The 26,474-nt window shown below is 41.8% G+C and overlaps 1 protein-coding gene across 1 annotated transcript in view; it reads left to right on the top strand.

Moving 5' to 3' along the window:
• The window catches only part of gucy2g (guanylate cyclase 2g), a 69,373-nt gene that overhangs the window by 42,485 nt on the left and 414 nt on the right, over window positions 1–26,474 (top strand). Inside the window, exons 16-25 of the mRNA XM_072557024.1 lie at window positions 1,119–1,287; window positions 1,385–1,540; window positions 5,107–5,138; window positions 5,799–5,801; window positions 7,648–7,790; window positions 9,426–9,566; window positions 13,096–13,288; window positions 16,846–17,020; window positions 21,890–21,988; window positions 24,189–24,280. Coding sequence (XP_072413125.1) covers window positions 1,119–1,287; window positions 1,385–1,540; window positions 5,107–5,138; window positions 5,799–5,801; window positions 7,648–7,790; window positions 9,426–9,566; window positions 13,096–13,288; window positions 16,846–17,020; window positions 21,890–21,988; window positions 24,189–24,280 — 1,203 coding nt within the window. The remainder of the gene's footprint in view (window positions 1–1,118; window positions 1,288–1,384; window positions 1,541–5,106; window positions 5,139–5,798; window positions 5,802–7,647; window positions 7,791–9,425; window positions 9,567–13,095; window positions 13,289–16,845; window positions 17,021–21,889; window positions 21,989–24,188; window positions 24,281–26,474) is intronic.

Below are 26,474 nucleotides of genomic sequence, written 5' to 3' on the forward strand. Positions count from 1 at the left end.
CAGGAAGTAAACACTTGAAATTCACTGGAGTTAAGAGGTATGAGAAGTGATTCTGTGAGGATATTTCCTCTTGTGTAGGTATCTAGAAATAGAGCACAGTTTAAAGATAAGGGGTTTCCCGACCGAAAGTAGAGTTGAAGATGCATTTCCTATGTCAGAGGATCATTAGACTTTTGAATTCTCTTTCACAAAGAACATTGGAGGCTGGAAATTGAATATAATCAAATCCAAGTTAGACGAGTCTTTCTGTTGACCAGGGAGTCAAGGGTTGTTATAGATAGGCTGGAAAATAGAGTTAAGGGCACAGCTGGAACAGTCATGATCTTATGAGTGGTGGAGAAAGGGACAAATGACCTTCTCCTCCACCTATTTCTTATAGTCTCACAAAGCGTACAGAGAAAGTTTACCAGAGTGTCACCAGAGATGAGGAAATTCAGATATGATAAGAAGTTAAAAAAGTTAGGACATTTCTGTCTGTAACACTGATTGTTAAAAGATGATTGAATAGACGTTATCAAGTTGACAAGAGGTTCTAATAAAGAGTAAAACTGATCCCTTTGATGAACAGATTAATGACCAGAGGTCATAGATTCAAAATCATTAGCAAAAGATCAACTGTACAGATGTGGAGGATGTCATTTTCACTCAACATCTGAAACTGTTATCAGAGAGCTGAAGCAGAACTCAATGATTCTTAGGACTTGAGGAAGAGAAACCTAAAACGGGTTGCAAATAAAAAGTAAGAATTCAGATCTAAACACATCTGCTTGTTCTCATACAAGTTCAGGGACAACGGTCTACCTCTGTACTAGAGATACATTTAATCAACCTGTTCAGATGTGTTAAGACACACCCGCGGAGCAGGTGAGTCTTGAACCTGGGCTTTCAGGTTTGGAAATAGGGAGGTTATCATTGTGCCACAACAGCTCACTTCTATACTGTAAAGGTCGAAGGTTTGGAACCTGTATTTTATTAATGACACCGACAACAATGGTTTTTGCCTTAGATGTTTTCAGATTCAGTGTCACTGGTCATAACTAAATTAATCTATTGCAGTAAACATCTCTAAGCAAAGGTCGCAGAAAAGGTAGAGATAAGAATATTTTCTTTTAATATAGGGAATGATATTTTTGCATAATAGCCAACTAAAGTCTCACGGCAATTTAAAACCTAAAACCTGTCTGGTAGACAGTCGGATGCAAGTGAAGATATCAGGATTTGGCCTGTGGGAACTTCGATATGGAAGGAAAAGGAAAGTGATCACCACACAAGATATGAACTGTGAAGGTACATTTCAATCAGCATTTAGCAGTGGTTCAGAAAAAGCTTGCCTTGAGGAAAATGCCATCTATTTCCCAAAGTTATCAAATCTATTTTCTTGCAGAACTGTACTGGACTGCTCCTGAACTGCTACGACTCAGTGAATACCCACTGAATGGGACCCAGAAAGGAGATGTGTATAGTTTTGCCATTATTATGAGAGAGTTGTTGTATCATGGGGATAGTGGACCATTCCATGATTTTCAGATGACACAAGAAGGTAAAACAGCAATTGTATCAATTGTTATGGTTTCTCTTCCTTCCTCCTGCTCTTCCTCTTGTTTTGTTTGGCTACTCTTCCTCAGCTTGCCATTGTGCGGCTAGTAGCAACAAAGAGGTTTTGCAGGTTTCCATAAACCTTAACATCCATTCTCTAAACCCTGCAGAAGTCTTCCAAAATGCTCTAAAAAGCGGAACTATTGTTTAAGCACTCTGATGGTCTGCTCGATCACAATTCATGAGGCAGCATTGCTTTTATCAGATGTGTGCTATCCATGTTTGTTTGGCAGATTCACAAACCATGATATTCAAGGGTCACTCGCTAATTCCCACTCCCCCAGCCTCATTTCCTTGTGTTTTAAATGCAGAGGGTGTTAAGGACCAACATTGAACGAGGCCTTATTCAGTGAGGCTGCCAGGAAAAAGCACACATTTGTAGTGCAAAGGGTTAGATAGTCTACGTCATCAGCGGAAGTGATGTAAAATCATAAGACTATTAGGAGATGGTTCACTATTGCAGCATCGTGGTAGAGATTAGGTCTTGCCTTGTACGTAGCTAGAAATTAGCATGATTGGGTAAAAGGTCATGTTTGTGGACAACCAAGATTTTTGTGATCTTTATCAATCCCCTTTCCTGGACCCAGTCTAGAATAGCAGATGGTGGCAGCAGGTGAACAGAAGACTATCCAACAATGAAACAACAACCAATGGTGTGCAGAAACCGAGCAGAGAAACCTTGGGCAGAGAAATCCATGCTGCCCCAATCCAGGCCAAACAATGACTGAACTGAAGTCACAGATTAACAAAGCATTGCAGAAATTCAGGACAAGATACAAAGTGCAATGAAGAACAAGTCTAACTCTTGTGTGCTACATAAGGTAGTGCAGGTGACATGCTAGTCGGACAAGGGATTGATGAGGAAAATAGTTGCATATGACAAAGTATTTAACGAATTTGATTAGTGTCATCGGGGGGCAAGAAGAGGAAGAAATGGCACAAAAGTTATCCCATCTAATTTACAGAGGGCTACGTCAAGAAAGAGAAGGGTTATTTTTAAAGCAGAGTATTGCCTCAACAAGCTTATAAATCACAAGCTAATGGAAAAACTCACAAAAAGAGCAAAGAACTATAACTGTGGATGCTGGAACTCTGAATCAAAATAAGAAATTGCTTGAAAATCCCACAAAGTTTAGCAAAGTCCAAGAAAGGTTCAAATTTGTGTTTGAGATAAAAAAAAGATCAACTGGAAGTCGTTGGCATTTGGAAATTTTAGAACACAGACATAATGCATGTTTACACTTGAACACTGGGACTGTAGTGTTGATACTGTCTGACACTGAACCGTGCTTAGAGCAAGATTTAGGCAAACCACAGAAAGTTATTGTTGAGATGAAGGCAGAGACTGGGGTGGGAGATGTAGGATAATGAGATATCAATAATGAGAGGTAATGCAATGGATGGAGTCAAGAGATGGGGGTGGAAGATGTAATGTAAAATATTAATGTGAATATGCAAATTGTTTTATTCAACAGGGTAAGTGATGTGAAATCACATGATCAATTGGAGATACAACAATGTAGAAGAGGCAAAGTTCTGGCCTACACGTAGTTAGTATTTACCATGTTTGAATAAAGGATAATGTTTGCTGACAACCAAGACTCCTGCAAAGGTTATCAACCCTTTTACCAGTTGCAACCACAGTAGAATAGCAAAGCACCCTATGTGATACCCACCAATGGCTGAACATGTACTCAAGTGCAGGGATACAGCAGTACAGTGAAAACTGTACAAAGTCACCATTTCTGATGCCATCAAAGGTTAAAAAAAAGTGTCTACTTACAAAATCTTCAACATAAATTAACAAAATGAAGAGATGAAGTTATAAGTTCAGCATTATAGACCAGACAAAGAGAAACAAAAATAAAAGCAGATTGAGTACATGGGTGGGGGTACACACTGTCCCTCACCTTGAGGCCGGGGGTGCACATTGTCCCTCACCTCGAGGCCGGGGGTACACACTGTCCCTCACCTTGAGGCCGGGGGTACACACTGTCCCTCACCTCGAGTTTGGGGGTACACACTGTCCCTCACCTCGAGGTTGGGGGTACACACTGTCCCTCACCACGAGGCCGGGGGTACACACTGTCCCTCACCTCAAGGCTGGGGGTACACACTGTCCCTCACCACGAGGCCGGGGGTACACACTGTCCCTCACCACGAGGCCGGGGGTGCACACTGTCCCTCACCTCAAGGCTGGGAGTACACACTGTCCCTCACCTTGAGGCCAGGGGTGCACACTGTCCCTCACCTCAAGGCTGGGAGTACACACTGTCCCTCACCTTGAGGCTGCGGGTACACACTGTCCCTCACCACGAGGCCGGGGGTACACACTGTCCCTCACCACGAGGCCGGGGGTACACACTGTCCCTCACCTCAAGGCCGGGGGTACACACTGTCCCTCACCTCAAGGCCGGGGGTACACACTGTCCCTCACCACGAGGTTGGGGGTACACACTGTCCCTCACCTCGAGGTTGGGGGTACACACTGTCCCTCACCTCGAGGTTGGGGGTACACACTGTCCCTCACCTCGAGGTTGGGGGTACACACTGTCCCTCACCTCGAGGTTGGGGGTACACACTGTCCCTCACCTCGAGGTTGGGGGTACACACTGTCCCTCACCTCGAGGTTGGGGGTACACACTGTCCCTCACCTCGAGGCCGGGGGTACACACTGTCCCTCACCTCGAGGCCGGGGGTACACACTGTCCCTCACCTCGAGGTTGGGGGTACACACTGTCCCTCACCTCGAGGTCGGGGGTACACACTGTCCCTCACCTCGAGGCCGGGGGTACACACTGTCCCTCACCTCGAGGCTGGGGGTACACACTGTCCCTCACCTCGAGGCTGGGGGTACACACTGTCCCTCACCTCAAGGCTGGGGGTACACACTGTCCCTCACCTCAAGGCCGGGGGTACACACTGTCCCTCACCTCAAGGCTGGGGGTACACACTGTCCCTCACCTCAAGGCCGGGGGTACACACTGTCCCTCACCTCAAGGCCGGGGGTACACACTGTCCCTCACCTCGAGGCTAGGAATACACACTGTCCCTCACCTCAAGGCCGGGGGTACACACTGTCCCTCACCTCGAGGCTAGGAATACACACTGTCCCTCACCTCAAGGCCGGGGGTGCACACTGTCCCTCACCTCGAGGCCAGGGGTGCACACTGTCCCTCACCTCGAGGCTAGGAATACACACTGTCCCTCACCTCAAGGCCGGGGGTACACACTGTCCCTCACCTCGAGGCTGGGGGTACACACTGTCCCTCACCTCGAGGCTGGGAGTACACACTGTCCCTCACCTCGAGGCTGAGAGTCCGTGCTGGGTCTCACCTCGAGGCTGGGAGTCTATGCTGGCCTCACCTCAAACGGTTGCAGTACTTTGGGCACTGAATTCCAAATTAGCAGCACTGATGTCATGGACGACACAATCTGTCAACTCTGCATTCTCCCACTGCACACTTCTTGAGCACATGCTGCTTTCCTGCCTAGTATGGCTTCTTGCAGAAGTGTGTGTGCAGCTTAGATCCCATCTTAGAGTCAGAACAGCACTCACAATGTTGAAACAAAATGGGCACAGCACCTCATCTGTTTGGGCTAGGGCACAGTAACTGCTGGAGTCCATGAAATTTATTCCCAGTTCCCCACTGCTTACTGCATTGTTAAAGATATTTCTTGTCGCAGTAAAGAGTGAATGTGTAATTGTGAATAAGATAGTTAATCATATGTGAAATGCCATCTCAAATGAAAACAAGTTGTTTTAAGTCAGCATTAATATCAATGAGGTCAGAGCTGGAATACTCTCTCTTCACACAATGTGTTAGATAAGGGTCACAAAGGAGCTGCAAGAAGAATTGCAGGATTCTAGATTTTGAGGAGAATCTCACCTAAAATGAATTGTCATCCTTCAAAAACATAACTGTGTTAGCGATACGGTCAAGGCTGTACATTATAGGATTATAGAGTGAGGAGTACACTGTAAAGCTTTGGTTAAGGTAGCCTTTCTGGTGAGGGTGGTGGGTAAATATTATTAAATGGATTGGGTAGAGCCCATGATAGAGCATTCGTATATATTGTGTGGATAAATGGGTTTTCTCTCATAGCATATTTTCTTATGCTGTTATGTCACAGAAAATTTACAGACTTCACAATGCCAGGTTGCCCCAGATGACTACCGGAGAGGCGTGAAGGCAGGTGAGGGGGTGTAGGGTAGGTAACTGTAACCAATGCTCAGTGGATGAAATCATGTATTAGCTATTCTGTACTGTTCAGTGGCAAAGAAAGATAATACAAAAGCACCAGAATAATACAAGAAAACCTTCTTAAATATCTCCCCAGAAAAACAGCCAGAGTTGCTGCCAACATAGAGCAGCAGTACAGTTGTTCAGCCTGTGTCTTTCTGGTCACATGTTGCTGACCTTGGGGAAATTGAGAGAATCATCATGAGACACTGACCGAAAGGAGACAATCAGTGAAGCTTCCATTGCTTTTTGGCTCCCCCGAGTGGAGATTCATAGGATAGCTGTGATAGAAGTTTGGGAACACAGCTTTGTGTTGCTGTTTGTGTGGTTAACGGTGTAAAAAGAAATGAACAAAAACTGAAAATAGCTTCAGGACTTGGACAAAAGGTTAAGCGTGAAGAAAGATTATGATTAACACTTTCTGATATAAATTCTATGTGGTTTTAAACCTCCAGCACCTCTCTTCTATAATGTGGACTCTTTGCAAGACATCAATATTTATTTCCCTGAATCCCCTAGACTCCACTTCTTTTGCTACTGTAAAAACTGAAACAAAATATTCATTTAGTATCTTTCCAATCTGCTATGGTTCCATACATTGACAACCTTGTTGATCTTTAAGGAGCCCTATTTTCACTCTAGTTGCTCTTAATATACTTGTAGAATCTCTTTGGATTATCCTTAACCTTATCTGCCAAGGCTAATTCATATCCCCTTTTTGCTCTCCTGATTTCCATCTTCAAAATGCCTTCTAGAGGAGAACAGCTCACAATTCCAAATACAAGAAAGTTGTGAAGTGTTATTCTTGACAAGAATGGGAGCGGGTCTGCTGGAGAGGGAAAAAGAGCAAGGAGGAAGTTCTCAGGATGGTGGGGAGGAGAGATTGTTAGTAAATGTTATTAAAATGGCAAAAAAAGGTTGGTCTCCCCATATTCTGGGGCACGATCACTTGCTGAAGATTAGAGGAATGTACAACAAGACGGAGAAAGAGAAAATATTAACTCGAATGAACTTGAAATTAAAATTGGGGCAAGTAATACATCTAACATAGGACAACATCAAATTTTGACATTTGAGATTGTCAAATTATTTTATGCTTCCCCCAACATTTTTGAATCAAAGAACAATGCAAATTTTCAGAAATCATCAAAAACCTGCCTGTCATGATTAAAATATTGTGGCACAGGAATAATAAATTTCTCTTCGGGCTCTCGGAATAACTCTGACATCAGTAGACCTGCATGCAGAATCATGACCCAAACTATTCCCTACCAGCAACATGGTCATACACAAATAGCGTGAGTCAAACTTGTCATTTATCTTTCTTGTGCGGGTGAGAAAGGTTTTAGCAGATATGAATGTAAAGTGTCCAATATTGGGCATTATTTAGTAATAATATCGACTAAAGAGAGAAATATTTTCACACAAAGACTAGGGAAATGCGGAACTCTGTCTCCCCAGTGGCATTGAGGCTAGATCAATTGAAAATTTCAAAACTGGGATTGATGCAATTTTGTCAGGCAAGGGTATTCAGGAATTTGGGACTGATGCAGGTTAATGGATTTAAGGCACAGATCATTATTTATAGAACAGGCCCCATTGGCCTTGTTCTTGTACTCCTTCCAAGTTGACAAGATAATAAATGTTGAATCCTCTGATTTGGTTTGAGATTGGTTCTGGTTCAGGATAACTTGAGGAATTTGTCAATGAAATATATTTTGGATTTAAATTATAACCCCCACAACATTCATTTTCTTTATACATTTCATTGTATTTAGAAATTATTAATGCAGTCATAAACACAGAGATCTTGTTGAGACCTACACTGTCTGCAGAAAAATGCAATGAACAGATTGTCACACTGCTGACTGCCTGCTGGGATGAAAGTCCACACAGAAGACCACACTTTCAGTCAATCAAACACGCTCTGCGAAACGCTAGTCCAGAAAGGTGAGTTTTACAAGCCACTGCTCACTGATAAGGTTTTCATTTTTCTTGGGTCTTAACAACATGCAGCACGGTGGCTCAGTGGTTGGCACTGCTGCCTCACAGCACCAGCATCCCAGGTTCAATTTCAGCCTCGGGCAACTGTCTGTATGGAGTTCGCACATTCTCCCCGGTCTGTGTGGGTTTCCTCCAGGTGCTCCGGTTTCCACCCACAGTCTGAAGATTACAGGTCAGGTGAATTGGCCATGCTAAATTGCCCGTAGTGTTAGGTGCATTAATCAGAGATAAATGGGACTGGGTGGGTTACTCTTCAGAGGGTCGGTGTGGACTTGTTGGGCCGAAGGGCCTGTTTCCACACTGTAGGGAATTTAATCTAATCTAAAAAAAACTCATGACAATTAAGTAAGTGCTCACAATAACACTGGTACAGATAATGCTATCCATCATAACTGGGCAATTTTGTCTTAGGATTTGTTTCTGTTATGTGCCTGATTAATGATAAAGTTAAAAACCACACAACACCAGGTTATAGTCCAATGGGTTTATTTGAAAGTACAAGCTTTCAGAGCACTTTTCCTTCGTCAGGTAACTAGTCAGGCAACCTGGTGTTGGGTGATTTTTAACTTTGTTCACCCAGTTCAACACCAGCACCTCCACATCCTGGGTAATGATACATTGTTGAAGATGCTGTTAAGTTGTATGTGATAACTGTGTATGTGGCATAGTGGTTTAAAGTTAATGAAATAGATAATAAGATTTGAAGCATTTTGATTAGTAAAGGTAGGACATTGACATTCTCTCTCTGAATGCTTTTTATAAATAAGCTTATAAGGAGATACTGGCTTGTGCAGTATGAGTTGGCTGGATGGCTGGCTTGAAATGTAGAGTGATGCCAACAGTGTGTGTTCAATTCCCACACCAGCTGAGGTTAACATTTAGGACTCTCCTTCTTAACATCTCCCCTCACCTGAGGCATGATGACCCGATCATATGAACATGATGTGAACCAAAGAACAATGCAGATTTTCAGAAACCACCCAAAACCGGCCTGTCCTGATTAAAATACTGTGGCACAGGAATAATAAATTTCCCTTAGGGTTCTCAGTGATAACTCTGACATCAGTAGACCTCCAAGGAGCACGACTAGTAAAAAACTTAATCATAACACAAAAAGAAACCTCATGAATTTAAGAAATAATATTAAGAATGCCAAATTCACTTTCCTGTCCGTCTGGTGATCTATGGTTACTGAAGGCCTTAACCACACTAATGGCTACTGCCAGCTCCTTCTGCATAGACTCTCACCAGGGATGTAGTCTAACATTCTGGGGGTTCCCAGAACTTCATGCTTTCCAGCAGCGCCAGCACTTTGCTGATTTTATTCTCCACAGTCTGTGTGTTCCGTTCGTGAGCTACCAAGAAACTAAGAGGTCTCTAACGCACATCTCAGTTCTTTTGCTGGTCCTCAGTTTGCTGAAAACCTTTCAAACATTTGCTCAGATATGATCGAACGGCCACCACAGCTGTATTCAGTGCCACTCAGATACCAGTTCCTGTAAGGAGCAAGAATATACAAAGAAGATGGGTGCATTTCATGAATGCTGTTTATCTAGTTGTTTATTCATTTTTTCTATGTAGTGAGGTGAGCATTTTGGACAATATGGTGGATAAACTGGAAAAATACGCAAATCATCTGGAAGAAGTGGTTGAAGAAAGGACAAACCAACTCATGGTGGAGAAGAGGAAGACAGATCAGCTTCTGTCCAACCTGTTGCCTAGGTACTGATTTTCTCAAACTTTGACATCTGAAAAGCTCTGGTTCTCCTCATAAAATATTATTCTTACCTCTAGTACTTAAACATGCTATTCTAATGATAACATTGCACACAAACCTTCTACACTGTCACAAAGCTCTTTCTGGGACACACTGCGCATTCACTTTCACCACCCAGTTTGACAAATTCAGATCAAATCATGTTACAATTGCTGCAGCTATTGCTGCAGGAAGTTACCTGATCTAAGAATGGAATTTGGCCGCATGGCCCATCAAGTCTGCTCCACGATCTGATCATGGCTGATATGTTTCTCAACCTCATCCGCCTGCCTTCTCCCCGTAACTTTTGATCCCCTTACCAATTAAGGACCTATCTATCTTTGTGTTAAATACACTCAATGGCCTAACCTTCATAGCCTTCTCCACAGGTTAACCACCCTCTGACTGAAGAAATACATCCTCATCTCAATTCTAACGATTGTCCCTTTGCTTTAAGGCTGTGCCCTCAAATTCTAGTCTCTCCTACGAGTGGAAACATCTTCTCCATATCCACTCTATCCATGCGTCTCAGTATTCTGTACATTTCAGTGAGATCCCTCCTCATCCTTACAATGTCCATCAACTACAGACCTACAGTCCTCAACCACTCCTCATAGGACAAGCCCTTCATCTCTGCAATCATTCTCGTAAACATCCTCTGCGACATTTTTCCTTAGATACAAGGCCTAAAGCTGTTCACAATTTTCTAATTGCAGTCTCACCAGAGCCTTATAGTCTCAGCAGGACAATTCTGCTCTTGTATTCTACCCCTCTTGAAATGAATGCTAACATTGCATATGCCGTCCTAACTGCCAACTAACCTTAAATGAATCCTGAAGTAGGACTCCCAAATCCCTTTGTGCTTCAGATTTCTGAAGTCTTTCCCTATTTAGAAAATAGCCTACACCCTAAGCTTCCTACCAAAATGCATAGCCTCCCACTTTGCCACATTATATTTCATCTGCCACATCTTTGCCCACTCTTCTGACAAATGCTTCTGCAGCCGCCCCATTTCCTCAACATTCCCTGCTCCTCCACTTATCTTTGTGTCATCTGCAAAATTAGCATCAATGCCTTCAGTTCCTTTGTCCAGATCATTTATATATAATGTGATTAGTTGTTGTCCCAACACTGACCCTTGCAGAACTCCACTAATCACCAGCACCATCCTGAAAAAGACTTATTTGTCCCCACAAAAAAACAAAAGAACTCCAGATGCTAGAAATCAGAAACAAAAACAGAAATTCCTGCTAAATCTCAGTCTGGCAATATCTGTGAAGAGAAATCAGAGTTAATGCTTCAGGCCCAGTGAGCCTTCTTCAGAACTCTTCCTGTTCTTTATTCACGTTTACTCAATTGTAATACCGTTACATATGTTTCAGCTTCTCCCTCTCAAACTGCAGGGTGAATTCTATTATATACAATCACAGTCCCCTTGGGTTTCTTCACCTTAAGCTCCTGAATCAAGTCTGCCTCATGACATCTTGCCAAATCCAGAATAGCCTGTTCCATAGTGGGCTCTACCTCAAGCTGCTCCAAAAAAAGTCCTGTAAATATTCCATGAATTTCTTTTCTTGGGATTCGCTATTCACCATTTCTCTGTTTCCTATTCCTCAGCTAATTTTTGCATCCATGTTGCTACTGTCCTTCTTATTCCATGGTCTATAACTTTCCTCATGTCTATTGTGTGGCATTGTATTCAATGCCTCTTGGAAGATATATCAATAGTCTTTGTTATTTCTTCAAGAAACTGCAGCAAGTTAATTAGGCATAATTTTCCTTAAAAAATACATGCTGACCCTTCTAAATTAACCCACCTTTTTCAAAGATGAATATTAATTCTATCCTGACCCACAGATTCTGGAAGTTAACCCACCTTTGAAGGTAAACAGACTGGTCTATAGTTGCTAGGCTTATCTTTGATGTGGAGATGCCGGTGTTGAACTGGGTTAGACAAACTTAAAAATTACACAACACCAGGCTATAGTCCAATAGGTTTATTTGGAATATTACATGGATTGGCTGCTATACATACACACACTCTTACATATTCACACAATCACGCAGACCCTCTCTCATACACACGCACACATACAGCCCCCACACTCATACTCACCTACACACTCTCTCACAGGCTTATACTCCATCACATTCACACACACTCTACCAAACATGCACACACGCAAACACCCACTCTCTCACCCTCACTTACACTCTCACGTACACACTCACATGCATGCACTCACATTCTCTCTCTCACTCATGCACGCACATACACATATAAGTCTATGGGATGAATTTGCATTTGTCGAATTATATTTGCAGATACATTCTATTTTGCTCAAAAAACACACAGTCAATCCATGTAATGTTTTATAAATTCCTACTTCAGAAATAGAACCAATCTGACTCAAGATTGGGATACAGACAGACTCTAACCTCATACCTTTAATGCATTGGCTGAGCTGAGATGGCCTTTTTTGTTTATAAAATTTTAACTTTCTTGAGATTGTGACTTAAAAGAAGTTCTGGGATTTACATATAAATGAACCGAAACTTGCAATCCATTCAAAAACTTGAAAGACTTAACAGCAATCTAGGTTTGTTCAATATACTGTTTCAGTTGCATGACACTGTGCTCTTTTGCTATAAATTTTGTGTCTGATGGTCCTGTTCCACAGCTACCTGATGAAGGAACAGCGCTCCGAAAGCTAATGCTTCCAAATAAACCTGTTGGACTATAATCTGGTGCTGTGTGATTTTTAACTTTGGGCTTATTTTAACAACCTATTTTGAACAATGACATAACATTTGCAATTCTCCAGTCTTCAATTTCCACTCTCGCTTCAAAGTCCTTGGATGCATCTCATCTAGTCCTTGTATCTCATCAACTTTAAGCCCCAACAGCTTATTCATTGCCTCCTCCTAGTCAATTTTAAACCCTTCAAGTGACTGAGTTTCTTCCTCTGTCACATGGTCTGGCATCTCCTCATAGGGGAGATGTAATGGATTAATTTAAGAACCCAGATATGCCTCTTGCCTCCATGACTGATTTCCCTGTTTTGGTCCCTAATCCATTTTACTGCTGATTTTAACATCCTTTTAAATTTTTATGCATCTGTTAGCAACTTATTTTGTGACATGTAAGCAAATTTATGCCCTTTTAAATGCAAAGCAACTAAATGGGCTCTTAACATAAATGTTCAGTCTTGCAATGCCAAGCACATTTCATAAAGGCTGCAAGGTTAGAGAAAAAATGTCTCATGATAAACACACCTTCAGATCCGATTTAAGTGCATTAGTTTTCAAATGTTTTATTCATACCCAATAGGGCAGCCCAAATCCAGGTAAATAAGCAGTCTGGGCTTTTGAAGATTTTTCTTTTAACATTTCAAGTCAATGACCTTTCATCAAGGTTTCAAAGGTGTAAGCATCTTCTTTAGATTATGAAACAGTTGCCTGCTGACTTCTAGTTGCCATTCTAATCATCAACAGGTTCATCACAGAACAGCTCATGCAAGGAAACCATGTGGAGCCAGAATTCTTTGAATGTGTTACTATCTCCTTCTCAGATATTGTTGGCTTCACAAGCCTGTGCTCTGTCAGCACCCCACTGCAAATTGTGGATATGCTCAATGACCTGTACAGCCTGTTTGATGACATTATTAAGTCTTATGATGTCTACAAGGTAGGAAAATGCTGACTGGATAACACTTGATATATTTAGTGTTTAATAAAATTCAACACTTTTCCTCCTGTTATCTTGACTTCAGGAGGGTTAAGCTCAGGATAAACAATTGTATGATTTCACCATGTTTGACATGAAGGAAAGACCAAATAATCAAAAAGGTCAAGTAATTCTTGAACATATTTATTAGAAACAGCAAAACATTTCTGAAGCCAATACAGTGTCACTCCACTGAAGTATCTTATAGACTTAACAGGTAGACATTTCTCAGTGAGAATTTAACAGTGCACTGCTCCATTCAGAGCATTTAATGATACCTGAACAACTTTATGCACTGCAAAAACCTGCTAGTTACTATTAATATAAGAACATACGAACAAGAGTAGGCCATTCAACCCCCGAGACTGTTCCATCATTCAAGGAGATTATGGTTGCTCTAACTTGATATACCTACCTTTGGCCCTTAAATACATTGGTTTAACAAAACTTCATCGAGCTCACATTTAAAATGAACAGCTGAAGGTGTGTTTTCATTTCTAGTTAGACTGTTCCCTCAATCTCACAATTTGTGTAAGGTAGGCAATGGAGCAGCACTTGGTTTAGTCCTTCTTCATCTCCCACAATCACCAATCTCTCCCCCTGCAATCTCTTCATACACCTCAGGTGCATGCAGTGCATTGCTGATGCTTTTAACTTTTCCAATTAATACTTTTTTTAAATATAGAATCATCCCAATCATATGGAATGATTCCATTCAGACATGATTGCTTTCCTCAAACCAGTTCAATCACTTGTAGCCTTCACTGAATTCATCTGTTTGTGTTTCAGCATCTTGGTGTGGCACAGTTATCATTAGGCTAAATTAAATTATTGTCAGAGTAAGTAAAGAGACAAGTAAATATAAGGCATTTTAAAAAATGACTTTCTCCAATGTCAAGCTTTAAAGTGGTCATTGACTCCTCCATTGGTTTTGTAAAATATAGTAATCAAGTCCCACCACATGCCAAGTTCCAGCCTGGAGTAATAAGGATAAGAGGAAGTCTTAGTATTGTGGGACTACCACACCAAAGTTAAACAGAAGTTTCAAATATCTAGTCCCTGTTATGAATGAATCACTGAATGTGATACATAATTGCATAAGTACATTTGTTACATTGCAGTTTGAATTTCAATGCTGACAAGCTACTACAATAGGATGAAAGACCGATCAGAAATGATTGGACAGATGTGTAGTCCTCATGGCATTCCTAACTACTGGACAACCTCTGCCTTTGCAACAGGAGTACAGGGAAGTGGGAACTCTGGCTCAATCATATCCTTTAGAGAAGGAAAGCCTGGGACCCTAACCTGGCCTGGCCTACATATGACTCCAGATTCATAATAATATGCTTGAATTTTGAATGCCCTTTGACACAGTCTCGCAATACACCATAAAGGTAATGAAACCAGATGGGCCACCAAATATCAACAAAGACCAAAAAAGACACCAGCATATACAGCCCGGTCAATATCAAAAGACACTAGATATGGTAAAGACTATAGTTGTTGCTGAGTTTTTGTAGTACATCTTCTAAATAGTACACATCACTGTGTGTAGTACACAATTGTGTGTGAGATGGGACACCAATCGAGTGATCTGCTTCTTTGGTGTTTTTGGAGTTGTACTGATGCAGGCCATGAGAGAGTACTCTACCATATTCCTGATTGTATCTTGTAGGCAGAGGATAGGCTTTAATGAGTCAGCAGATGGGTTGTTTGCTGCAGAACTGGATTAAAATTGGAATCTTCGATCTGCAATAGTATTGAAGATTTCAGCTCCAGAACTAGCTGCAACCCCTAGACATCTGTTCCAGTTCAGTTCCACTGGCATCCACCCAGTGTGTGGAAAATTGCCCATAAATGTCCTGTCACCAAAAAGTAGAACAAATCAAATTTGGTCAACTATTGTCCCATCGGTCTCCTCAAAATCATCAATAAGGTAATGGAAGATGCTGTCATAGGTGTCATTAAGCAGCAATAATAAGCTATTCATTAACATCAGTTTGAGTTCTGCCATACCCATTTGGTTCTTGACCTCATACCAGCCTTGTTCCAAATATGGACAAAAGGGCTGAATTCAAGAGGGCAGTGATGGTGACTGTCCTTGATGTCACAGCAGTATTTCACAGAGTGTGTTATCAGGGAACCCTGTCAAAACTAAGGTCAATAGGCATGAAGGGGCAAACTTAATGCTGGTTGGAGTCTGACCTAAGGCAAAGGAAGATGGTTATGTTTGTTGGAGGTCAGTCATCTCAGCCCCAGTTCTCAAAGCAGGACTTCCCCTGGGCAGTGACACAGTCTCAACTATCTTCATCAGGTCAGAGATGGGGATGTTTGCTGATAATTGCACAAAGTTCAATATCATTTGTGACTCATCAAATGCTGAGCCAGTTCATGTCCATGTGCAGCAAGACCTGGGCCATATTCAGGCTTGGGCTTGCAAGTGGCAAATAACATTCCTGCAAATCAAGTACCAGGAAATGACCATCTTCAACAAGAAAGAATTTAACTATTGCCCCTTGATGTACAATGGCATTGCCATCACTAAATCTCCCACTATCAACCTCCTGGGAATTACCATTGACCAGTAAGTGCATCAGTCATGTAAATTCTGTAACCAAAAGAGAAAGTTAGAGACTGGGAATTCTGCAGCAAGTAACTCACCTCCTGTATCATCAAAGCCTATCCACTGTATACAAGGTACAAGTCATGAGTGTGGTAGAATACCCTCTACTTACTTGGATGAGTGCAGCTCCATATACACTAAAGAAGTTTGGCACCATCCGGGACAAAGCCACACATTGGATTGGCACCCCATCTAACACCTTGAACCATTGATGGACAGTGGCAATGTGTACTACCTAGGAGGTGTACAATAATAACTCACCAAGGCTCCTTAGACAGCACCTTTTAAGCCTACAACCTCTGCCACCTAGAGGAAAAGGGCAACATCTACCTTACTAAATTGTAAATATATCGCTGTTCCTTCACTGAGTCATGATCCTGGAATGTTCTCCCAAATAGCACTGTGGGTAATCCTGCACTCTGGTGACTGTACTGGTTCAGGAAGACAGTTCAATACCACTTTCTCAGGGAAAATACAGACAGGCAATAAATACTGGCCCAGCCAGAGAGGACTACATCTCTAAACAAATACAAAAAGTTAATAGGAAATGACAATGTTAAATGCTGGCACGGTTACTTTTCTCTGACATTTGTTTAACTGATTACATTATTTAAATAGCATTTGCATTGGAAGTAAATGGTTGTGGATTCTATTTAAAATGGTTAGAGTGATTGTAAATGTTTACAAATTTAAACAGTGTGCTATATCATCCTGAGAAGATACCATTGTATTCAATTAAGTCTGCTGCTACTTTCCCTTTAAAAAAGTTAAATCCAATTTAAAAGCAAGAAATAAATTATCTTTGTGTCTGTTAACTTCCATTAGTCCAGATGTTTACACATCATTTCCAATTATGAAAGATTTGACAACATTCTATTTCTATCTAACTAAGGTTGAAACAATAGGCGATGCTTACATGGTAGCAAGTGGACTGCCCATTCGCAATGGAATACAGCATGCAGGGGAAATTGCCACAATGTCTTTGCATTTTCTCAGTGCCATTGCGACCTTCAAGATAAGACACGTAGACAATGTACAACTGAAACTCCGCACAGGCCTCAACACAGGTAACATAGCATCAATCTATTTTAAATGTTTTGAGCACTAATTGTTTTATTTTTCTTTTGCATGATATATAGAATATATTATTTGTAGTCTTCCCATTGTACTTGTATTCTTGCATGATTTCAGTTAGAAATCTAAATTTAAATAATGGTCATAATTTTATGCAGGCACAGAGCACCACACACTGGTTGAAGAGTAGGGGGTGAGACTGTTACGGCATGCCAGGGAACCCCAGGTTGACTTATGTCCATTGGGCTGTCACATGGCTAAGGGCAAGACCATCTCACCCATCCGGAAGACCCGCAATTGAGAGCCGTTGGTCAATCAGAGGTCTGGCAGCTCGAGTCCTGATAGTCCCATCAGGAGGCTTGACAACTATTGGAAAGGCAGACAGCCACGAATGAAGAGTATTGCTTGGGCCCTATGGCAAGATGATTGGGTGTGTATAGGGTTTCACCGGAGCCAGTAATGGAGAATGGAGAAAGGCGTAAGGGAGCCACAGACGGGAGATTGTAAGGGGTTGACAAGCAAGGGCAGGGTGCACCATGATGTGACCTTCTTTGAGAACAGGATTCCCAAATGGAGTGGGATCCCAGTTCAGGTACAACCTGGCCATGAGCATTCAACAGGTGGCTGTGGTATAAGGATATAGGGTCTGAAAGAGTCCATTCTGAGGCATGTCTTAAGCACCACTCACTATGGTGATTCCACACAGACTTGTTGGGAGAACAACTTAGGGTCTTAAAAGCATAAGACCATCCTGGTTTTGCTCATAGACTCTGTAACAATGTTGTTCGTATCAGTGTATTTGTACCTATTTGCTAACATGCAATAAACCACATCTTGTTGAAGTCAGGAGCCTCTTCTCATTAAACAATCAAGTGGTTATTCTCTGCCATCCTAGACCAGGACTGTATAGCTCCCTACCCTAAAAGAGTATGGTGGCAGCAAACCTACCCCTTGGTACTCAGTGCTACAGCTTGCCTCATGAGACAGGTAGTCAGCTGTGAGGGTGGGAATTGTTTATATCACATGGTGAGCAGTGGAATGGAATCCATTGAACTGCCTCATTCCATAGGCAGGTAGGAGAGGAGGTCTGATGATTTCTTCAGGCACAGTTTTAAGAATTCTGCACAGTCAGATGGCCAACAGCTGGAAGAGCTGTACTTTGAATAGGTCAGGCAGCATCCAAGGAGCAGGAGAATCGACATTTCGGGCATAAGCCCTTCTTCCTGAAGAAGGGCTTATGCCCAAAATGTCGATTGATTCCTGAAAAAGGGCTTATGCCCGAAACGTCGATTCTGCTGCTCCTTGGATGCTGCCTGACCTGCTGGGCTTTTCCAGCAACATATTTTTCAGCTCTGATCTCCAGCATCTGCAATCCTCACTTTCTCATAATCCAACAGTAGAAAACATTATGGCAACATTCAACAAGGCAGAATCCATAGTCAAAGATAAAAGCATTTCAGGCCTGATAAGAGATGCACTGCATTTAAAAATGCTACATAATTAAAGGCTAAGTACTTACAGCAAAAATCAAAACGTTACTGTCACGGCAGGCTGACAAATTGAGGCAGGTCTATAGAAGGGAAGTCAAGAGCCATAGAATCAATTCACAGACCTGGAGACTTCACAAAGACAGAATTAAAAAGGGCATATTCAAAGTCCAAGAATACAAGTTCCAATGTAAGAAGAAAGTAGGAGACTTTATTCAGGCCACAGGAAAGTTGGGAGATCTATTATTTCATCCTTGTTAAAGGTGTTAAGTGTTTATTGAAAGCAGACTCCAAGAATCATTCAGGTAGAAACCAGGATAAAAACAGTCATCAACATTAGGCTGTAGTCAACAATAATTAGGCCAGAGAAGAAAATTATATGTAAGTGGGAGGTATTTCTTGACATCACAAACAACAGGAGGTGAACATCATTCACTGAAACTGGAGAGAGTGAGAAGCATTACTTTAACTCATAGAGGGTGAGAATAATTCAGCTAACTGTTAATGGTACAGAGATTTTTAGTTTAGCCGCAAAAAATGTGAATCCTCAACTTTAACCAGAAAAGCATAGCAGAGGACGGCTTAAATTCAAACAGAGAATTTAGTTTCCTAATGTTCGGAGCAATAAACCCTGAGTCACGTGACAGCCCAAAAAACATAAGTCAACCTGGGGTTCCCTGCATTGCAGTAACAGTCTCAACCCTTATTCTTCAGCCACTGTGTGGAGCCTCTGAGCCTGCATAAAATTATGACCATTATTTAAATTTAGATTTTTAATTGAAATTATACAAGAGTACAAGGACAATGGGAAGACTACAGATAATGCATTCTATTGCTAGTGACAGTAATCCTCAAATAGCTGAGTTCAGGAAGTGAACAGGGTGGTTTCACCAATACCACCATCATTGAGGCTGAATGAAAAGGTTTAGCCTAATGAACATATTAAAGAATCTACCCACTTCAGCACACACTTATCAACAATGGAAGGGTCTGAAAGGATTCACAGTTAACTCCTCACTCTGATAATGTCATACAAACTTGGTGGTGCAACAGCTTAGGATCTTGAAGGAGTAAGACCATTGAGGCTCTCCTGTTAGTCTCCTTGCAATGTTGATCATATTGAACTTTACGATTTGTCACTCACCCAAAGCTGGTGGCAATGATATCCTGGATATGGAGATGTGTGGGAATTTGGGCAGTTGTTACATCCTGCTGGGAAATGATCCCTGCCATGAGTGCCACAGGGAAGTAGGGATAATGGCAGAGTTGATGATTCCCATGGAAATGTTCTTCCTCACCCTAACCCACAATGATTCCACTTGCGGAATCTTTGCTCTCATAAACAAAGATATTACAAAAACAGGAAAGGTTATGTCAAACTTCTATAAATCTCTGATGTTGCCACAACTACAGTATAGAGTCAAGACCTGGTTACCATACTTTAGGAAGGATGTAAAGGTCTTTGGGAAGGTGTTTTGGTCTTTTCTAGTTACTCTGCAACTCCTGTCAAGGTAGAGCTGACTCTGCTCAGGATTCAGAATTTATGAGTTAAAAGGGAGCCGCTGGACAGTGAGACTTTATTATTAGCTGTGTTTCTTACATTTCTATAAGGTGTTACCAGCTTAGACCAATTTCATAATCATAGCTAAATTGTTACTGAGTAGCAAGTGAATGGTGTTGAGCCAATAAGTGAATGGAAATACTTCTACACCCTCTCGCTCTTGCCATTCCCGCATTGTGGTTGGGAGTAGTGGTGCTAAAAGTGAACCCCAGGTATTCTACTTTTAAACTCTTCATCACATTCAATGGCTGTGGACAGTTCCCTTCAAGTTTAGTACAGGAAGATACAATAAGAGGTCATTGCAATGAATGAGAGGTCGGATAAAAGCAAAGTAAACACACTGCAAGGGCTTGATGGCAAGTTTCATCACCATCTAAATTCTGCATCTTTTTACTTTCTGTCCTATCAGAGTTCCCGCATTTGATGATTAACAATTGTTCTATTCTGACTGAAGTTCTTATTCAGTTTAGATAGGGATGGTAAAATAGAACAGCTCAAACTACTGATCAAATTTATTTGTATTCAATGTAACTTTATCAATTTATGAGATTTACACAATCACTAGAATAGGAGTCAAAGTCCAACCACGCGGGATCAATGTGGATTTCATCAGTTTCCTCATTTCCCCTCCTCCACCTTATCCCAGTTCCAATCTTCCAACTTGACCTGTCCTACCTGCATATCTTCCTTCCCACCTATCCGCTCCACCTTCCTCTCTGACCTATCACCTTCACCCACACCTTCATCTACCTATCACATTTTCAGCTACCTTCCCCCAGCCCCATGCCCCTCCCATTTATCTCTCAGCCCCCTTGGCCCACAATCCTCATTCCTGATGAAGGGCTTATGCTCAAAATGTCAACTCTCCTGTTCCTCGGATGCTGCCTGACCGGCTGGGCATTTCTAGTACCACACTCTCGACTCTGACCTCCAGCAGTCCTCACTTTCTCTGATTCAAGTTATATCACCCTCCTTCTATAGTTTATAGGGCATATGAACGTTTCTATGGAAGCGATTCTATGTGTTAGGCATGAGCTCAATATCCAGACAGTATTTGAATTGTAAGACACAGGATGACCAAAAGTTCAATTCTAGTTTTAAAACAAATTTGGTGCTGTCCTATTGAGAAATTCTCAAGTATGAAAGAAAAGACAACAACATTCCACTTTTGGTAGATAGCTATGTTCAAGAAACCTATTATTTCGTCGTGTGATTGGAGATATTATATTTCACTCTTTTTTTTTAGATTAGATTCCTTGCAGTGTGGAAACAGGCCCTTCGGCCCAACAAATCCACACCGACCCCTCCGAAGAGTAACCCACACAGACCCATATCCCTCTGACTAATATACCTAACACTATGGACAATTTAGCATGGCCAATTCACCTGATCTGCACAGTTTTGGACTGTGGGAGGAAACCAGAGCACCCGGAGGAAACCCACACAGACACAGAGAGAATGTGCAAACTCCACACAGTCACCTCAGGCTGGAATTGAACCTGGGACCCTGGTGCTGTGAGGCAGCAGTGCTAACCACTGAGCCACTGTGCCACCCCACGGTGTTAAACATGGTAACATAATCTCCAAAGATTCCTCAGAGGAGTTTTACTTTCCAGTTTCAATATTATCTGATCAACTTAGAATCTTGTTGCTTCGGTTTGGGAGCTGATTCTTGGGAGCTGATTTCTAGTTGTTGCAAATTACATGAATCAGGAAACAGCACCCGAATATTGGTTGGTAGTTTGAATGGTAGCAATTACAGAGCTGTGAAGAGACTATTCCTCCCTTAAATCACTGCTTAATTATTCTTGCAGGTCCAGTAGTTACAGGCGTAGTTGGAACAACGATGCCCAGATACTGTCTGTTTGGTGATACTGTCAATGTAGCATCAAGAATGGAAAGCAATGGTTTGCGTAAGTATTTGGTGTTTTTCCTCTTTGGTTCTTAAATAAATAAAGTAACCCAAATAACTCAGCTTCCCTGGCAACTGGACAGGACAGTATCCTGTATACAAATGTTAACTACTCCAAATGGTCCAACTGCAATCAATTCTGCAAATCCTTCTCTGTGCTGTGAATATTTGGAAAATGTTTTGCTGAGTGAAAACATGGACACAGTAAATGTAAGTTAAATTTCAGACATACATTTAAAAGAAATTAACGTTCAATGGCTCGAAGAAATCAGTTTCATTTAATTTGTTTACTACAATGGGTTTTTAGATCAATGACAGAGGAAATGCCTTTTCACCAAAGAGAAATAATTGTGGTCAGAAAGGAGGAATCAGGGAAACAGTCCTGATGAAAATATCTCTCCAATTTCTTGCGTATTCTCAACAGCAACTTGTATTGACATAGCTATTCGCAAGTAATACAATGTCCCCTAGTGGTTCACAGAAGTACTATTAACAAAATATTTGTGCTTTCTAACATAAATTAGTGTTTAGTGTGAAACGTAGTATGGACAAGAAATCAAATGAACTGTTTCTAATCTATTATCTGGCTCATTTATGACAATGATAGATGGATTAGAACATAAATCCTCCTGACCAATTCATCCCACTGTCTCACTACCTTGACACACTTGCCCCATTCTCTCTCACCATCTTGACACAGTTGCCCCATTCTCTCTCACCATCTTGACACACTTGCCCCATTCTCTCTCACCATTCTGACACACTTGCCCCATTCTCTCTCACCATCTTGGCACACTTGCCCCATTCTCTCTCACCATTCTGACACACTTTCCCCATTCTCTCTCACCATCTTGACACAGTTGCCCCATTCTCTCTCACCATCTTGACACACTTGCCCCATTCTCTCTCACCATTCTGACACACTTGCCCCATTCTCTCTCACCATCTTGGCACACTTGCCCCATTCTCTCTCACCATCTTGACACACTTTCCCCATTCTCTCTCACCATCTTGACACAGTTGCCCCATTCTCTCTCACCATCTTGACACAGTTGCCCCATCTCTCTCACCATCTTGACACAGTTGCCCCATTCTCTCTCACCATTCTGACACACTTGCCCCATTCTCTCTCACCATCTTGACACAGTTGCCCCATTCTCTCTCACCATCTTGACACAGTTGCCCCATTCTCTCTCACCATTCTGACACACTTGCCCCATTCTCTCTCACCATCTTGACACAGTTGCCCCATTCTCTCTCACCATTCTGACACACTTGTCCCATTCTCTCTCACCATTCTGACACACTTGCCCCATTCTCTCTCACCATTCTGACACACTTGCCCCATTCTCTCTCATATCCTTTCACACTTGCCCCATTCCCTCTCACCATCCTCACACTCAGACCCTCTGTCTCTCACCCTTCCATACATGCACTGACTCTCTAAAAGAGCACAGGGACCAAGTCAGTAGAACAGGCTGTGAAGGCCACAATGGATGGGAGTTGCAGCAACAGCATGTATGTGCCCTCCCAAGGCAGCTGGCATCCCATACAGAACAGAGTAAACAAACACGTCTTGGCAGCTTTCTACCATCCTGAATCCCTTTTTGGCAATACCTTTTCCAAAGCACTTGGTCCTAGGAGGAAGAAGTGAGTTTGTGTAACTGAGTGACTGTACGAGAAGGAGTGTGATCATGAGAGCAGTGAGTCTGCATGGGATAGAGAGGAGATATGAGATAGGACACCTATGAGAGGGAGGGAGTCTGTGAGAAGCAGAGACAAAGACAGTCTGAGTGATCACAGGTATACGTGTGTGGGCATGTGCAAGAGTGAGAACCCTGGGACTAGGTGTGAGCTTCCTCTTACCCTCAACAAAACCTACATACAAAGAAGCTCAACAAAGAAGGAAACACAGGCTGAAAGGCAACCCGAGACAGACTTCCATATGAATTCCACTAAGTCTGGCTCAGAGTGAGGTGAATGCAAGGTAGTGATCACTAAATTCAACTCCTTAGTTTAGTTCCAGTTCCCATCCCTTCTCTGGTCATGACTTAGGGCCTTGTCTCGTAGGCTCTGTTTCAGAAGTGAAAAGACATAAAAGGTTTTATTGGTTAGCTCTGCTGCTTGGTTCTTTTGGTAGTCATTTTCCTGCTCCTATTTCTTACACACTTGTACTATATTAATCTTTTTTTGATACTTAGCTTTGAAAATACACATATCAGAGAGCACTGCTGAAGCACTGAGGGCACTGGGAGGATACGATGTTGTAAAGAGAGGGACGATTAAAGTGAAGGTAGGTAACCAAACTGTGAACATGAATTAATACAGTTAGGACTTCCTTTTAGCTTATTTCCCTATAGAAATGGTTTTTTGAAAACACTTGTTTGAAAGTAATACATTTGACATCTGCACTTAACAAGTTGGCAAATGAATTAAGCTGCCATTTCTATATACTCAGCAATTCAACTTTATGAAATATATTCAGAGATCTTCTCTGGGAATGTTGCTAGTGCCTTAATATAAGTAATATCTGAAGTGGCCTATTGGTCCTTTGGTAAAATTTAAAAATCTACTGTGACCCACGATACCTTTGTTTGTCTTTAATGAGCATGGTTTGTAGTTATGTTAAAGACAATCTGAAGCTTGCTCAGTGTGAAACATCTCCTTCAGAATAATCTGCCAAAATTGGACTCTTCAGGTTGTGTACCAAAACATTTTTTTGTCATCATACAACGAAACAGTCCAAAGATGTGCAGGTCAGGTGAATTGGCCATGCTAAATTGCCCGTAGTGTTAGGTAAGGGGTAGATGTAGGGGTATGGGTGGGTTGCGCTTCGGCGGGGCAGTGTGGACTTGTTGGGCCGAAGAGCCTGTTTCCACACTGTAAGTAATCTAATCTAATCCATCATGGAAAAAGCCATGCAACTTACCTACAACTTGTATTGAGTAATTTCGGGTTTAAGGTAGCCTTTAATATAATCTGAAATAATCAAAGCTGGGCTGAGATTGATTTTCTGAGTGCGATCATCCCTTCCCTGGAGGTGATGAGGAAGCTATCAAGAAGGGCAAATGGAAAAGTTGGCTCCAGATAAGTATTTGCCCCCCTTCTCACCATTTCAACAATTAAGCATTGAGTAGGCAGGTATATGGATGCCTTTCATATCTTAATACTAATTAAGGCCATTAATTAGAAAATAGTTGGTTTTCTATCAGAGAAAAAAAACCTTACCTTCTGGTATGGAGTTGGGATACTCTATTTCCATCTGTCTTGGTCATTCAGAGGCAGGGATAGGGAGCCAAGAGGATGAACACTAAAGGCTACCCCAACCCTTGCCCCAAATCCCTAATACCCCTCTTCCCCATGAGTCCAAAAAGGAACATCCTTAACTTCTCACCAATTAAGCCACTAAATTGGCCTCTACGGCAATTCTATCGGACTTGGTGACTGCCAAACTCTGATACTTTGGCAACCCCTAATAGGCCAGGATTTCATTATTGAGGCTTATGATTCACTGAAGAGTTCACCAGTCAGCTTTTAAGGTGCAGATTTGGAGCTTGATTTCAAACTTTCTCATTGGTGGGGCAGAGAGTCAGATACCCTCCCCCATACTTAACACACGGAACCCTAACTCTCAGCTGCTCTCTCTGACTTCCCCTCCATTCTCAAAACAAAATTAATGATGACTCTTTTAGTTTGCAATTTGTTGTTGGTAAATTTAAGGAGCATAAATAAGCCACAGTTAAGGGGTTTGCTATTTGAGTGCAAGTGGATCTGTCTAGATTTACTATTGTACCCACACAAAACTTATGTAATTGTACTCAACTTTAACACAAGACCTAAAATAAACATTTTAAAATTTCTTCCAAATATATGAGAACAGTTTTTATCAATGTCATCCTTCCTCCACTAATCATCTGAGGTGTACTGTATCAAATTTCCTAGTCCACATTATTAGCATGTTAGTTTCTGATGGAAGGTGGAAGCAAGGGACTTGCTGGCACTCCTAGCAACGAGACTTGACTTTTCTCCTTGAAAGTTATGAAAATAGTATTACCCATAGCCATCTGCATCTTCATGCTTCTCATAAGCCATGCTGATCTCAATGATCTTCCAGCTTAGGCTGACTCCAGATTAGAGTTTGGAACATCTCCTTCTAGGTGCTGCCTTTACTTTTGGATTTTTTTGTGGCTCAGTATATTGGGAAATGAGGTAGGAGACTGGGAAATGCTTGCTTTCATTTCACTTCAGTGCACAATGATTGGTGTAGGCACAAGCTCAGGTTTATTCAATCAAGGATGAATCCTGGGACAATGTCGTGGGAATGGTGACCTGGTGAACTAAATCTCCACTCCCTTTTCCTCTTTCCTGTGTCTGAACCCTGAGCATTCTTCAGACACAAAGAAAAGTATCCCCGTGCTCTGGTTTCCTTCAATTTAAAAACATGGAAGTTATACATTAAAGAAAAACGCTTTTTTAAGGCAAAGTCT

The sequence above is a fragment of the Chiloscyllium punctatum genome, chromosome 38 (assembly GCF_047496795.1).
Source record: "Chiloscyllium punctatum isolate Juve2018m chromosome 38, sChiPun1.3, whole genome shotgun sequence".
NCBI lineage: Eukaryota > Metazoa > Chordata > Chondrichthyes > Orectolobiformes > Hemiscylliidae > Chiloscyllium > Chiloscyllium punctatum.